The sequence below is a fragment of the Muscardinus avellanarius genome (assembly GCF_963383645.1).
Source record: "Muscardinus avellanarius genome assembly, chromosome: 2".
NCBI classification, from domain to species: Eukaryota; Metazoa; Chordata; class Mammalia; order Rodentia; family Gliridae; genus Muscardinus; species Muscardinus avellanarius.
In genome coordinates, this window is record NC_137787.1 from 15,389,353 (window position 1) to 15,406,306 (window position 16,954).

Below are 16,954 nucleotides of genomic sequence, written 5' to 3' on the forward strand. Positions count from 1 at the left end.
TGTTACTGATGAGGAAACTGGGGCACAGAGAAATGAATGTGCCTGAAGACACAGAGCTAGGAAGCGCAGAGCCAGGGTTGGAATGCAAGAGACCTGAGCCTGAATCTCAGCTGACAACCTCTTGCTGTGCCCATGGGAAAGGAATTGAGGGCTTAAAGATGAGTCGTTATTTAAAAAAAAACAATCTTTGCTTAAATTGGAATCACTTGAAAACTTATTAAAGTGGTAGGCAGTCCATTGGCGGGCTGCTTACCTGCTGACACTGCTGGTGATAGAGGTCTTTACTGTTTAAGAAATGTTCTAGGTAATTGAAACATAATTATTCTATTCCTTCTAATAACCATTTTGATGATAACATCTAAATTTGATGCATTTTTAAATTTCTGAATGCAGTCTTGCCTTTCGGACCACAAATTATTACATGTTATATGGTAATTCTTTTTTTTTTTAATCCAGACTTTAGTTTATTTCCCCTTTTGCGTAGGACTGACAGAATTTTTCCTGGAACTATGTTCTTCCCTCCAAATCTACCTGATTTCCTTTTTAAGACAGTTTTATCTGTTGTGGCCCACGAAACAGATTTTTTTAAATGGGTAGATCAAAACAGGCCAAGAAAGTCATAAAGGAGAGGCTGAGAGAGAGAAAGACTTTTTATTTGAGAAATTCTTTCACCAGGCATGGTGGTGCATGTCTGGATTCTCAGTAGTTTGGAGGCTGAGACAAGAGGACGACAGGTTGGAGCATAGCCTCAGCAACTGACTGGAGACCCTCAGTAACTTAACAAGGCCCTGTTTCAAAATAAAAAATAAAAAGGGGTTGGAGGTAGAACACTCTTAAGTTCAATCCCAAATATCACACAAAATTCTCCCTTTCTGTTTCTTTATTTTCCTTTCTCTGTTTCTTTTATCCATCATCTATCTATCTATTATCTATCTATTTATCTACCTACCTACCTATCATCTAGTCTATCATCTATCTTGTTTAACCAACCCTTCATGTTTTAGTTGAGTGCCATACTTCTGGATTCCAGACAATTTGAGTTTGGTTTTCTTAAGATTTTTTACTATGAAGTAATATAATGGATAGTGTATAGCCAAGGAAAATAGATAGTTCAGCATATTGTCCATATATCAAAAAAAGCGAATTTCTCGAGCACTGAAAAGTTATTGGTAGAAGATTGCAAGTCCAAGTTATTTTCATTCCTCACATTTCGGTGCAGCACAGTGAACACTGGGCTGTTGCTGTTGAGCACAGGGAGGGTGGACTGGAACGACTGTCGTGTATTACTCTGATTTTTTTAGCGCCTCTGTGGTGCCCCCCTTCAGACACACTGGTCCTGCTGGATCTGTTCAAAGACAGCTTAGAGAAGACATTTCGTGCCAGTGTTCACTGCAGGCGACAGGTTTGCAGGGCTTGTACCAGGGCCTGTCTGGGGCACAAGACCCAGAAGCTGCTCTTGCATCCTTCCCTGCAGTGAAATGACCCTTAGCCGTTGGCTGCACAGCCCGCTGTGTCTTCTTGAGGACATTGCTTCCAAATAGTGTTCCCAACCTGCCAGCCTCTCCCACCAACCTGCCCCGCCGATCCGGTCAGGATGAGGCCCTGCCAGCCTTTCCTGCCTTCTCCTCTATGACAGTTCCCCAGCATTTAAAGATGTCTGTCTTCTATCTTAGCCTGTTTCTATCTACTTGTAAGTAATGTTCCCTATCTCTTCACCCCCAAACAAACAACGCCTCTGACTGCTGTCACATGCAGAAATATTTCTAGTGATATCCAAGAGAAGATGGAGAGCCAGGGCTGAGGATGTAGCTCAGTGGTAGAGTGCTTGCCCTGTATGTACAATGTCATGGGTTCCATCCCCAGCGAAGGAAGGAAGGAAGGAAGGAAGGAAGGAAGGAAGGAAGGAAGGAAGGAAGGGGAAAGAAAGGGAAGAGAAGGGAGGAAGGGAGGGTTTTGATGCAGTAGGAAACAACATAAGAACTAGGGCCACCCATTTTTGTTTTGTTTAGGGTACTGGGAGTTGAACCCAAGGACATTCTACCTTCAAGCTACACTCCCAGTTCCATTTTATTTTATTTTGGAACGGAATCTGGCTAAGTTGATGAGCTGAGGCTGTCCTTGAACCTATGATCCTCCTGTCTCAGCCTCCCAAGTACTGGAATTATAGGTCTGGTTCTGTCTAGTCTTTAAATCACCCAAACTCCTGTAGAATCTCTACAAAGCCCCATTTCACTGTATATTTATTTTATATTTAAGAAAATACAAGCCGAGTGTGGTGATGCATGTTTGTAATCCCAGCATTCAGGAGGCTGAGACTGGAGTAGACAGCCTCAGCTATTTAGTGAGGCCCTTTGCAACTCAGTGAGACCCTGTTTCAAGAAATGAAAAAAAAAAAAAAAAAGAAAGACTAAAAAATAGGGCTGGGAGTGTAGCTCAGAGGTATAACACCCCTGGGTTCCATCCCCAATACCACAAAAATAAAAAGAAAATATAAAAATATTTTCTTACAACATATCACAAATGTCAGTGTCATTGTACATTTTATGATTATACATACCATCATTGTCTTCTCTTAGTGAATGTGTTTTTCTTGAGAGTTAACTTTCAAGACCAAGAAAAAGTCTGGTGTGGTGACGCACGCTTGTAATCCCAGCATTTAGGAAGTTGAGACAGGAGGATCACGGTTTGCAGCCAGCCTTAGCTACTTAGTGAAGCCCTCCACAACTTAATGAGACCTGTTTCAAAATAAAAAATGAAAAATAGGGCTGGGGGTGTAGCTCGGAGGTAGAATGCCCCTGGTTCCATCCCCAGCACCGCAAAAAGGAAAAAAACAAAAACAAAAAACAAAAAAAAAATTTATTACCTCATATTCTTTATACTAATATATCAAAAATGATATTTCCTACTATTTTCATTATTCCTTTATGACATTAAATGGATAAACAGTCTCTGAAATGTTTTGTCCTAGAATCAAGTACAGTTGGCAAATTTTTTTGTTTAGAGAAACATTTTCGAGGTTCCTAATAAGATAATTCTCAGCCTTTCTCGTTGTTGCAATAAAAATGTGTTGAGAATTACTACGTGCCAAGCCATGGCTGTAGGAAGGCGAAGAACGCCAACAGAGAGCTCATTGCTAGCGTGGGGCGGCTCAGTGGCGGCTACAGGAGAGAGGGACGTGCTCTGGAGCAGGGCGGGCAGCCCAGCTGCTCGGTCTTTCCTTGGTGTCCACTCAGGACTCCTAGGGCATCGTGGGGTCTCTCCTGTTGGCCACCTGTGACCCCAAGTCTCACCAAGTCGTAGTTTACCAGACTCTACAATTAATGGAGTTTTACTCAATCTTAACCTGCCACCCAGATTGAGTTTGGGCGTGGGTGATCGTCGGGGTCCGGGCAGGCACTGCGGCCGATGGATAGCAGAGAATACTGTATTGTGGAACTTAAAGAATCAATATAGTAACCCTAGCAAGTTCTCGGACTCTTGTGTGGATTCCTAACTCGCCAACGTGAACGTTCAGATCTGGAGGCACTGACGTTGGCTTTGCTTTTCTGCCTCCCCCCCCCCAGGCTCCTCAGTGGCTGGAAAGTGACTCCTGTCAGAAATGTGAGCAGCCTTTTTTCTGGAATATAAAGCAGATGTGGGACACGAAGACACTGGGGTTGCGACAGGTGAGTAGGCCGCGTGGCTGCCACAGGGCTGATTGTGAGCCCCGCTGTTGGTAGAACGAGTCTGTCCGTGTCTTTTCTAATCACTTTGCTCTTGCGGTGCTGTTATAATTCCTGCCTTTTTTTTTTTTTTTTTTTAAATATCACTATCATTGTGTGGCTGACAGTGCACATGACCTTTGCTGAGGCCAGTGAGACTTAGGGCACCAGCTGTGCCCCTGCTTGTCCTGGGCTGGAAAAACACGGGTGCACAGGAAGCTGGAGATCTGTTTTAAAATTGATAAAAGAGGCCGGGCGTGGTGACACACGCTTGTAATCCCCGCGCTTGGGAGGCTGAGACAGGAGGATCACGCAGGTTCAAAGCCAGCCTCAGCTACTTAGTGAGGCTCTCAGCAACTTAGTGAGACCCTGTTTCCAAATAAAATATAAAATGGGTCTGGGAGTATAGCTCAGAGGTAGAAAGCCTCTGGGTTCCACCCCGGTACCACCAAAAATAAATAAATAAATAAATAAAATAAAATTGATAAAAGACCCTTCAGGTTAGCACTGCTACTTAATAAAGTCCGTATTTCACACCAGCCAAGTATAAAATGATAATAAATTAGAGTATGCAGTTATATGCCTTGTGCAGTCGTGAAGGATGAGAAGTAAGAATTCAGTCCTTACTGGGATGCTCTGACCCTGTGAGTTTTAAATTGTCTCAGTAGAACATGTTTTTAAGCATGTATTGAGGACCATTTTATTTTTTTACTTTAATAAGCACGCCTCCAGTCGGCTACAGATTTCAAAGGTGCTTGTGCACTAGGTGCTCACGTAATACTAAAGTTCTACCACAAATATATGTCTACAGCCACCGTGAAGGTGGTCACTCAGCAGGGTGAACAGGAATGTGTGCAGGTAAGTGAAAGAGAATGCTGGCTTGATTTCTGACTGCTTGCACCTCTGTGAGGGACTAGCCTGAGATTTGTGTGAGTAAAATTTCTTTGTTTCCACTCACACAACTGCCCGACCACGAAGATCTAATATGAGACTGGGAGCCAGTACAGGAATTACGGTAGTGCTCGTCACGTTCTCATGCCCTGAATGGCGCCCAAGTCCTGTGAGCAGAGGCCTTGCGGTGCATGTCTCGTGGTGAGCAGTGCATTGAAATTGATGGGGAAGGCTTCCTCACTTCTGAAGGAAACATGAAGTGTGAATTGTACTCTTACGCATGAGCAACTAATAGAAGAGAGAGTGAGAGAGAAAGAGAGAGAATGCTGTCAAAATAACTAATAATAATGAACTGTTTGAGGTTCTTGAGGTTTATTTTCTGAATCACAATTTGAGACATTAAAAGAAATAGCAAGCCGGGCGTGGTGGCATACAGTTGTAATCCCGGTACTTGGGAGGCTAAGATAGGAGGATTACAGGTTTGAGGCCAACCTCAGTAATTTAGCAAGGCCCTCAGCAACTTAGTGAGACCCTGTTTAAAAATAAAAAATAAAACGCCGGGCGTGGTGGCACACGCTTGTAATCCCCGCGCTTGGGAGGCAGAGACAGGAGGATCGCGCAGGTTGAAAGTCAGCCACGCGCCCTGGCTTAGGAGACCCTGTTTCCAAATAAAAAAATATAAAATAGGTCTAGGAGTGTAGCCCGGAGGTAGAAGGGCTTCCAGGAACCTCAGTACCACCAAAAAATAAATAAATAAAAATAAATAAATAAATAAAAAATAAAAAAAATAGGGCTGGGGGAGTAGTTCAGAGGCAGAAAGCCTCTGGGTTCAATCCCCAGTACTACACACACAGAAAATAAATGGCAAAACATAGGATTATGGGTATTGATATAATGAGGGCATATTATATTTAAACTTATTTTAAAACTTTGATGAAGGATAAATTTTCCTCAGAATCTTCATTGATTGTGGAGAATATTGGTTTTAATAGTGTTGTTTGTTAACATGTAGATGAATAATATGGAGGGGTAAATGCAGTATTTAATCAACAGAGCAAGTTTATTTTTTTATTTTTATTTTTATGTGGAACATATTGAAAATGGCATCACATTCAGACGATTGTGCCTGGTGCCCTCTGCCCCTCCCCGCTTCCCCTTCCCCCCTCCCATCAATGAGTGTCGAGGCTAACCATGCAGGGCAAGTTTATTTAGAAATCTTTGGTGTTAAAATTGTCGTTTGAGCCAGGCATGGTAGTGCACAATTGTAATCCCTGCATGTGGAAGGCTGAGACTGGAGGATCGTGGTTCATGGACAGCCTCAGCTACTTAGTGAGGCCCTCTGCCACTTAGTGAGACCCTGTTTCAAAATAATAAAAATAGGGCAGGGGGTATAGCTTAGAGGTCAAATGCCCCTGGGTTCCATCTCCAGACCCGCCAAGAAAAAAATTGTCTTTTGAGGGTTGAGACATTACCTTGGGGTAGATATAATCCAGGGCATCTTTCCCCATGACTTTCCCCCTTACTTTAGGGAAAACACGATCACTAAAGCAAGGCTAAGACCTTTTCTCCTCCTGGTCGCTCGCAGCATCACTGCCGGAAATGCGGGCAGGCCGTCTGCGGGAAGTGCAGCAGCAAGCGCTCCAGCTACCCAGTCATGGGCTTCGAGTTCCAGGTCCGAGTGTGTGATTCCTGTTTTGACTCCATCAAAGATGAAGAGTGAGTGTGCTGCCTCTGTGTGTCCCGCTGTACTCGACTCCCTCTGTCTAATAAGCATCAGAAACGGGAGCAGCTTGAGAAATTGTAGGATTTCTCCCCATGTATCTCTCTCCTGTGGATTTTACAAACCCTTTCTAAAGAGAAGATACTGCCCTAGCTGTATGACTTAGAACCACTACTGTTTAGCCCAGGCTGCTCATTGGCTGGGACCACTTTCTCCGGAACGCTGTAAGGAATGCTGGGACCAGTCGAGCAGCTGACTGGACCTTCCTGAGCATCCACACCCCACAGGGCTGTGTGGGGACGAGTCCACGTGTATGTGGGTGGCAGCCGTTGAACTGGCTGTCTACAAAAACATCCAGTTGTCCCGCCCTCACCCACACACGTGTGCAAATTTGATTACTAGGGAAACTCTAAAGACCAGTGCTCTTTCTTCTACAAATGTTTACCCAGCAGTCTATTCTTAAATAACGATGTGTGTACCTGAGAACACATCTGTCTACTTACCCCTTTCTGCTCAGACTCGGCAGATCCATGAGTACAAAGCCACCATTATCTTTCCTTTCCTTTTGCATCGTGGTTTAAAGTACCAGTCTGGCAGGCCTTGACAGTGACCCGGATGGGGAGGCCAGTGTGTCCCTCTGGTGTTGGTGGATGAGCTAGTGATGGGCTGGGGCTGCCGGGCTGCAGAGCGACAGTGGTGCTGGCACTGAACAGGAGCGTGGTGCCCATGGACGCAGGGTAGTCTCAGGGCGCCCTGCAGGGCCCTGTGATCTCATCTAGTGCAGCGCCTCTTTTTATGTGTCAGACCTTCCAATTAAAATAGCTTGAATGTCTTAACAAACCTTTTATAAACCAGCCTTGTCATTTATCTTTGTTTTATTGCTCTTCAATTAGAAAACTAATTTTTAAAACCGTAGCCATATTTTTAGTTTAATATGATTATTCTAAGTATTGATGTTGCTTGTGCTGCTAAGAATACTTCTCCCTCCAGTCCAGCTGCAGTCAGGGTATTTCAGTGGTTCTTTCTCTTTGTTAGTCGGACTTCTCTGGCAACCTTTCATGAAGGGAAACACAACATCACGCACATGTCCATGGACATTGCCAGGGGACTGATGGTGACCTGTGGGACCGATCGTGTCGTGAAGGTAAGCTGGCCTATTGCTCCATCGTCACCCTGCCCATGGGCTTAAGACATTCCTAGTTGTCTTTCTGACCACCAGGCTTGCCTTCCCTTTCTACAAGGAACCCACCACCAGTTTGAAACCCTGGATGGCAAGTCACATGCCTGAGTGCACCTGGATGTACTGGCCCAGAGCGGCAGTGCATCGAGGTGGCCCTGCCCTGTGCTGCAGGGACTGCTGAGTGGCCGCTAAGGGCCTGGCTCCCTCGGCCCCAGGCTTTCTCCCTTCCGGCTGGCCTGGGCCTTCTCTGACCCCTGCCGCTAATTTGCCACCCCTTACTCCTGTTCCTTTATGTTCTGGACAGAGGCGTCCTACTAGGGGGACAACCATGCTTTTTTCTTTTTTTTGGAGGGGAGTGGTATTGGGAAGGAACCCCTCAGCTTTATTTTTCATTTGAAAACAGGGTCTCACTAAGTTGCTGAAGGTGTCACTAAGTTACTAAGATTGCACTTAAAACTGCCACTCCTTCCCTCAGCCTCCCAAGCACTGGGATTATAGGCATCGCATGACCATTCCTGGCTACACTGTTTTTATTAAATTTCTGGTTCACTAACAGAAAGTGAAAGTACTTACGACCCATTTTGAGTTGGGGAAAATGGAAATATTTTATATTCCCGGTGGGCTTTTATTTTTAAATTAATGTGTAGTAAAACAGTATGATGATGTTTATTTCCGGCTGTTGAGACTCTCCCTAGAAGCTCGCTCACATTTTAGTGAGCTGTTTCGTTTTGTCCCTGTGTACATCTTCAAGACGTTTCGTAGTGAAGGTACAGCGGGAGGCAGCCGTAGCCCATGATGCAGACCCCGGACGCCTGCCCGTGACCAGCGCCGCCTTCTTTCCCTTGTAGATTTGGGACATGACGCCCGTGGTGGGCTGCAGCCTCGCAACCGGCTTCTCTCCACGCTGATCCCAGAGCGGGCTGGTGTCGACGCCTGCCGCCCAGCAGCCTCCACCAAATGAAATCCTTCCTGGGTAGCTCCACGGCCTCTGTCATGGGAAGGGGCAGTAGCCACCTAAAAACAAATCAGCATTTTTAAAAGGAAAAAAAAATGTACAGGTGTGTTTTTGGACACTTGCGGAACTTACCTGTGGCGACACTTCTAGGAAAGGTTTGTCTGTAGCAGTTTCCTGCAGCCTGGAATGACTTCAGATAGGACTTCCTCATGAACTCCGAGCTCCTGGGCAAGGGACGAGTCACCTAGCAAATGAGAGGCAAAGAGGAAAAATTGAGCCAAAAAAGTTAACACTTAGAACTCGTATAGGGCGATTCCCAGCACAAGCACGCCTGCGCAGACCAGCGGGCCTTCCGAGGGTCCCGCCGCGCTGTCGGAGCAGGTGTGAGGGCAGGAAGACCTGCTCTCCTTCTCCAGTGGCGACAGCAAGAACTTAGACGGCCAGAGGTCCGCCATGTGCGGGCAGCGTGTGGCTATTCTCTCCCTTAGCTGCTGGTAGGCTCTTAGAGATAGGTCTCTGTGGTCAGGCAGTGCCGTGTCTGCACTTATCTCCAGGCGCACTTTGTTTGTCCAGCCAGTGTGTCGTGGGTGAATCTCCGCGTCCTCATTGTGAAACTTCTGATATAACCAAGACAGTCCGCATTCTTCCCTTTCCCCCAGGTGTGCTCCGAGGACAAAGCCTTTTTATGGTGCTGTTAACGCGAGAGTCACAAGACACCTGACATTTTCTCCTTGCACCTAGTTTTGACTAGTGGAAGACCCAGCTGCCAGTGTGCGGGCGATGGGAGCGGTCAGGCTGTGCCGTGGAGTAGCCCAGCCCTCCTAATGGTCACATTCTCTTAGAGTCCCACAGTGAACCCCTGTGTTGTTGTGGCAATTTAATACACACTTCAGAAAGTACTCCAGAGCTCTGTGTAGTACAGCACAATAACTCCATGATGTTAACTCTTAGCTGTCACTAGCATCATTATTATTTTATAGGAGGAAGCCTGTGGTTTATCAAGTCTCACATAGCAAGTCCTAACATGTACATCACTTTTATAGCAACTAGCAGAAACTGTTTAAAATGTATTTTTTTCCAGCACTTGGGATTGAACCTAGGGCATTCTTTTTCTAAGCTACACTCCTAGCCCTTTTTATTTTTTTAATCAAAATAAAAAATAAACAGGATCTCACTAGTGCCAAGAGCCTCAGTAAATTGCTGAGGCTGGCTTGGAACCTGAGATCCTCCTGATTAAACTTCTCAAGCTTGGGGATTATAGGCATATGTCATCATGCCCAGCCCCAAAATGCATTTTTAAAGCTTTTGACCACAGAGTACTAGAACGAGGAGATAGGGAATGGAGAGCCTGCCTTTTTATATTTCAAATGCTTCTGTATTTCTTGTAAAATAGCACACTTATTGTGTTAAGCCTATGGAAGGGAGTAGAGAAGTTGGCCTACGTTTTTGAAGACAAATATACAATAGACAGCAAGAGTATTTTTGTTAGTTTTGCTAATAGATATTGATTTAAAAAACTGCTGTATGCATATATTGGTACCATATCAAGACAACGTGGTCATTTTGTATGATAAAACTGAGAGACTGAATCTGCTTTATAACCGTGGCTTGCAGGGCCAAAAAACAAAAATTAAGGCAAGAATTAGACAAAGTTGGCTTAATGGTTATAAGACCGAAATAGTAAGGAAAGGGGAGGTGGCAGGCATACCACGTTAAAGTTGACTTGTCTTCAGAAATAAAACTGAAGGATTTTTGTTGCTTCCTGTAGATTACATTTTATATCACCTAAAGGAGCTCTTTCCTTTGAAGTCTCTTCGTAGACTCTGTAAAATGTCTATCATTAACATAGTTTGGAGGGAAAGCTGAGTAATGGTACCTTTTAAACCACAGCGCTTCCATGTTCAGCTTCATATATCAGCTTTAGTTCAGTTAATGGTCCAGTGCGTACAAAGGTGCTATCCTGGGGATTTTAGTAAGTCCTGAAAGGAAAGAATGTGACGGAGCCCCAGCCCTGTGGACGAGTGCTGGCTGTAGCAATGTTTATCTTTTTCTGTAAAGGGTGACATTTTCATAGTTGGAGTAGATTGAACAGAGTATCACAGCTGCTGAGAATACTCCATAGCATTCAAACTTCTTTATTTTAAAAAAAAAATGTAGATGAAGATTTGATCCTGTGTTCCCTAGAGACTGTTTTAGGACTTCTAAAGGGTTAATATAACCGGCAGAGGAAATTTGTGTGTCAGCAGTTGGAGTGAGTGAGGTAGCTCAGAAACAGAAAGAATGTTTTCATGCAGCTTGCTCTTCCCTTGAGCCTATGATCACTTTTCTTTTTAAAAACAGACATGCCACGCTTATTTCTTCCCTTTCACATGTTAGGTAACAAATGGGGCAATATTTTTTATAGAGGTGGGCGAAAATTATTTTCTCAATTATACTGATTAGACACATGAAAAAAGGTACAGGTAGGTGTGTAGTTACTGCCTTATTTTGACTGTGTTTCTCTTAAACGGGTCACTGAAGATAGTTCTTCATGTAACAGTTTACTGTTCTTCCCATTCTTGAGTCTTCAAGCTAATATGTACAAGTAGGGATTAAAAAGTACAGAATATTAGAGAAGATCCTTATATTTAGTTGTAGAATGTGTACGATAAGGAAATGTCAATTCCTCATTATTGAAATATTTTTCAATTAGTCCAGGCAATAGCAGTACCTCTGTAGCATTAGATAGAGGCAAGTTATTATTCATTACATTACAAGTCCGTTTACTGTGTCCATGTTCATCCTTGCTATCTAGAGGATGTAAATAGAATATATTGTTCCAGAATATACCACTTTGTTCTCCCTGGCAACAATGCAGTTTGTTAATAAGTATCTATATTTTTAAACTGGTGAAAACTGTTTAAACTGACCCAGATATGTAATAAATACTATTGAAGTTCACACCCAAGGAAGTATTTTCTAAAATTAGTTTTCATTAAAGTACTTTCTACTTGTGTTGCTGAATTTGGTTATCTTCTCAAGAGTAAGAAACAAATTACTATTCATGACAAACTATCTGCTCGTCATGAGATTTAACAAATATGTGCTATATTTAGTCAAGTGTTTATTGCTTAATTGTCAATTGTGAGCAGATTATTGAATGCCACCTCTATTTTCTGCAGTTTACTATACAATAACTCGTTAAGTAAGTTGATGTTTAATTGTGCAGCAAATTTATATTAGTGTACAATTAAAAGTGTTTTTCTCAACAGCCTTCTTTGGGGAAGCAAAGGGTGATGTTAATTAGTATACTTTGTCCGTGTACTAGCTGTGTTTCTCAAAGACATGGTGCCCTGTGGGTCCCAGAGAGGCCAGAAAACTTTGTTCTTTGCTCCTATTGTGAGTTCTGTTTTTGTGGAGGTTTTTTTTTTTTTTTTTTTGAGACTATGAGTACAATAATAAAATATTCCTTGCTTGTTTCTGTGCTGCTTAGTTTCGTTTTTGTGATGTTCGATGTAGACATAGTGCAGTAATAGTGACGGTTATTTATGTGGTACCCTCCAAGGTGCCGGACATTATCTTGTCAATCCTGCCAGCATTCTGCACGGCACTGCCCTCTCATTTTGCAGATGAGGGAACTAAGAGGATTCTACCCACCATCCAGCTGCCTGTAGAGCGCCTTCCGCCTGTGCGCACCTCCCGGTATCAATGCCAGCGGTGCGTGCTGCGTAAGAGGGAGGTGGGGAGTGATCCCAGTTGTAGCTGGGGAAGGTCCATGTCTGGGCTCTCACTGCCAGGAGCTGCGAAGAGACCCCCTGACCTGAGTTTTCCACCTTGGCAGCTCAGGGTTGGGAGTTACGGCATGCTGGGTCACACCCAGGACCTGGCCCTCAGCTACAGTGATTAGAAACGGGCTTGGCCAGTCAGGTGTTGTTCAAACATCTCGTGAGTTGCTGAGCTTTTTCTTTCTTTCTGCATCAAAATATTTTCTTATGCTAAAAAGGAAAGGAAAGAAGATACTACTAAATACTATGAAACAAGTTTCTTTTTTAAATATATACCATGTAATCCTACCACCCAGCTTTAGAGCATATATATTTTTAATGTTTTTAAAATACATACGTAGTACACACTTAGAGATCTATTTTTGATGGAAGCATACTTATTTTCCCACTTGATACATTATGGATAGTTTGCCCCTTCCAAAAAAAAATATCTATTGATTTATTTTTTTTAATCTCTTTTGGGATTGGGGATTTAACCCAGAGGCATTCTATCTCCGAGCCACACCCTGAGCCCTATTTTATTTTTTATTTTGAAACAGGGTCTCATTAAGTTGCCGAGGGTCTCGCAGAGTTGCTGAGACTGGCCTGGCACCTGTCATCTTCCTAACTCAGCCCCCTAAGTAATGGGATTACAGATGTGCACCACTGGGCCTGGCGTCTAGGTTGGTATTTTTAGTTGCTGTGTGGTTGCAGTACACATTGGCTGTGTGTCCTCTGGGATGCTTCTGGGATCACGTGTCCCCATCCCTCTGAGGTTAGGCTCGGCCTGTGGTCTGCTTAGCAAATGCAGTAGGGGTCGAGGCTTTTCACTACAGGTCAGACAGCCCTGTGAGCGTCTGTGGAGAGCCAAGCGTGACGCAGAGCCATCCCACGGAGCACAACTGCCCGGAGCCTGCCGTGAGCTCAGCGCGAGCCAAGAAATACTGTTTCGCTGTTTAGTCCACGGAGGTGGGACGGTGCCTGTGTTGGGGCAGGGGGAGGTGGCTAGGTGCGTGCGTGCGTAATGGCAGTGGGGCCTAGACTGTGTAGCAGTACTCCATTTTTGCATTATGAAATAAAATGCGCCGTCTTTTATTTTCCCGGTCCCATGTTGAAATTAGATCATGCAAATTGAGCATCTCTAATCCTGAAATCTGAAATGCTCCAAAGTCTGAAAGTTTTGGGGTGATGACACGATGCTTCGGGATTATTTCAGATTAGGGATTTTCAGATTAGGGATGCTCCATCTACTTATTTACCATTTTAATTAAAACAATATTTAGGTGCTAAGCTCAGCCTGCTTGTATGTTAACTTTTTCTCATTTTTCCAATTATTTACTTAGAATAAATTCTTACAGGTGGGAACTGCTAGGTTGCAGAATATGTTTTTTCTTCTTCTTCTTTTTTTTTTTTTTTGGGTGGTCCTGGGGGTGGAGCCCAGGGGCTTTCTACCTCCAGGCTCTACTCCCAGACCTACTTGATATTTTATTTGGAAACAGGGTCTCACTAAGTTGCTGAGAGCCTCACTAAGTAGCTGAGGCTGGCTTTGAACCTGCGCGATCCTCCTGTCTCAGCCTCCCAAGCGCGGGGATTACAAGCGCGCGCCACCACACCCAGCTTAGAATATGTTTTTTATTATTATTGCTACAATTTTTAAATTTCTTTCCTTGAGTAGGCCATAAAAAAGATCCATTTAAGTCTCTTATGGAATTCCATTTAATTTACAAGGTAATTATATCAGATCCCAAGAAGAGTACTGAAGATTCAAACTCTGGTCTCTCTGACTTCCAACCCCAGGCATCTCTACTACCTCTCCTGGCTCTTTCATATTTGAAGAAATTCTAAAACCTGACTTTGGCACTTTGGAGGAATGTCTGCCCCACTTGTAAGGACCATGTAGTTTTGTAGAGCAGCGTATTTTCTGGAACCTGAGTCAAAGGTCAAGACACATTAAAACTCTATTTGCTGTTGCTATTTCTTTTTCTTTCTTACTTTTCTCTCCAGAATCGCGAATCAGTGATGACACTGTAGGTAATTTATGATGGTGTGTGTGTGTGTGTGTGTGTGTGTGTGTGTGTGTGTGTGGTACTGGGGATTGAACTCAGGCCTCACCCAGCTCAATTATATTTTTTATTTTGAAATGGGGTCCGGATGAGTTTTTGAGGGTCTCAGTTGCTAAGGCTGGCTTTAAACCTGGGGAGCAAACCCAGAGTTTCTCTACCACTGAGCTACACGCTCAATCCTTTATTATTTTTTGTCTTCAGACAGAGTCTATTGCTAAGTTTCCCAGACTGTCTGTGAGCTTGCAATGCTCCTGTCTCGGTCTCCCAAGTCCTGGGGTTCCAAGGAAGCACCGTCACATTCCAGGTTTTTCTTTCGGCCACATTGACTCCAGTTTTAAACTAATCCAGTGTGAAATGAGCACATTCACATTTTTATGTTAGTTAAGGGAATTTTTAATATGCTATTGCCCATTTTGCAATGCCAATTGTGTATCACGACTAGTACTAAATTGTTAGTTTTCTAAGAGCATCCCCTAAGAACTTTAAGTGATATGCATGGTGCTTTTATTGGTACACTTCATTGAATGGCACTATTCTAGATCCTTGAAAAGACATCAGGGAAGAAAGCGAAGAGAGTCTTGTAGAGTTCATGGTCCTGCAGAGGGAGACAGACAATAAACAGTGAACAGTAAATTATACATTATGCTAGAAAGCAATGCATTCAGTGTAACCAGTGAGATTCAAAGGGATACAGTCATTAGTGATACAGTCATAAGTGATAGGTCATAAATGCATACAACATCTCTTGGTGTGCTTCCCTCATGACTCCATCCCACCAACCCCTCTCCTTCCCTGTGCTTGCTGGAAGGTACGTGGTGATACACTCATATCTGGGCATAGTATTATTTGGTCTGTTTCCGTCCACAAGCCTCCTTTTCTTCCACGCCACCCCTCCGCCCTTCCCCTACCTCCTCCTCCTCAACTTATTATCATGAAATATCTTTTCTATTTCTCTCTAGCTTTCACTAGAGAGAAAACATTTGACCTTTGACTTCCTGAGACTGACAGATTTCACTTAGCATAATGTTCTGCAGTTCTATTTTCCTGCAAATTACATCATCATCATCATCATCATCGTTGTTGTTATTTTGTGGTACTGGGGATGGAATTCAGGGGCATTCTACCTCCGAGTTCCATCCCCAGCCCTATTTATTTTATGGTGCTGATGTCATAGGAGGGAGAGGGGGGCAGTTATGACCAAATCAGCTAATCCACATCCAAGTTCTTAAAAAATGATGCCTGGCACACAGTGTGTACTCAGTCGGTGTGTGCTGGACAGATCCCAAATGCAGCTTTTAGTTCTTAGTAAACTGAACACCTCTCCTGACAGGCTGCAGACTCCTCAGGGAAGTAAAGTTCTTCAATACCAACACCATTTTTTAAAAATAAAATGTAAACATCATCCTTATATTTCTTCTATTTATTTGTTATGTTATCAAAGATTAGGGAAGATCAAGTTTTCTATCAGCCTCTGACACTCAGTTAAAGTAGTATCTATTCTCAGATTTTGAATTGATTTTAATGATAGAGTAATAGACTCTGTTTGAATTTTCCATTTTTAATTTCTATTGTGATTTTGTAATTCCTTCCTGTGGCTCCATAGTCACAAGTATGAATGATGCATATTGGTTTTAATTAGGTGTTTAGCTTATCCCCAAGACTTGTACCTCTTATGGTGCAATTTTATAATAAGCAAGATTTCAAACTAAAATATTTAAAGCTTCTATTTTTATTTCAGACAATTAAAAGCTAAACATAACCAGCATTTCTCTCCCAATGTATGAAAGCTGACTTCCTGCTCCCTCCAAAAAGAATAAAACCCTTTTTTGTTTGACACATATTGCTAATTACTATAGAAAAAAAAACCAGCGAATATTCTAATTTTAATAATTTGCCATTGATTTTCACCCCAGGTGAAAATTATTTCAATGGCTTTTTGCTTTAATCGAGGAGCTTTTTTAAAAATAGAAAATCTATTACATAAATAAATCTTTTGAGATTAATGTTTTTAATGTATTTGTCAACCTTTTTTTTTCTTTTTTCTTTTTTCTTTTTTTGTGCAGTCCTGGGAATCCAGTACCTGGAACCCAGGGGCAATCTACCTCCGAGCTGCACTCCCAGCCATATTTCTTATTCTTTATTTTGAAACAGGGTCTCATGGAGTTGCAAAGGGCCTCACTAAGTAGCTGAGGCTGTTCGTGAACCTCCATCCTCCTGTCTCAGCTTCCCAAATACTGGGATTACAAGTGTACACCACTATGTCTGGCTATTTCTCAACTTTTTAATGCCTTTTTTTTTTTTTTTTTTTTTTAGAAATTCCAATTATTGGAACCACACAGAAGGCTACTGAATCCATTTTGGTCCTCCACTATTACCACTTAATGAGAACACTTTCAAAAGCTTTTTTTTTTTTTAACTTAATGACATAATGTTAGAGTTACAAAAAGTTGGAATAATAAAAAAAAAATGTGATGTAATGTCCCAGAATCTCCAGCTGTTAGTATTCTACCACATGTAATTGACACTTGGAGACTATAAATGAGTCCTCAGGCCCACTTGCCCTGCAGCAGTCCATGCATCTTGCTTGATGGTTTTCTTGGTCTCCTCCAAGGTGGCTGGTAGTTGCTAAACCCAGGCTCCCTTCAGCCTGCGGGACCTGCTTTCTGCTCTCGGAGACCCTTTGCTCTCCCCCATCCGTTTC

General features: G+C 43.0%; 1 protein-coding gene across 1 annotated transcript in view; it reads left to right on the plus strand.

The window, feature by feature from the left end:
- Positions 1–8,400, plus strand: part of WDFY1 (WD repeat and FYVE domain containing 1) — a gene marked incomplete at its 3' end in the record, with an annotated part of 46,355 nt that extends 37,955 nt beyond the window's left edge. The window contains exons 9-12 of the mRNA XM_080688823.1: positions 3,564–3,665; positions 6,178–6,308; positions 7,348–7,456; positions 8,341–8,400. Coding sequence (XP_080544949.1) covers positions 3,564–3,665; positions 6,178–6,308; positions 7,348–7,456; positions 8,341–8,400 — 402 coding nt within the window. The remainder of the gene's footprint in view (positions 1–3,563; positions 3,666–6,177; positions 6,309–7,347; positions 7,457–8,340) is intronic.
- Positions 8,401–16,954: the final 8,554 nt, after the last annotated feature.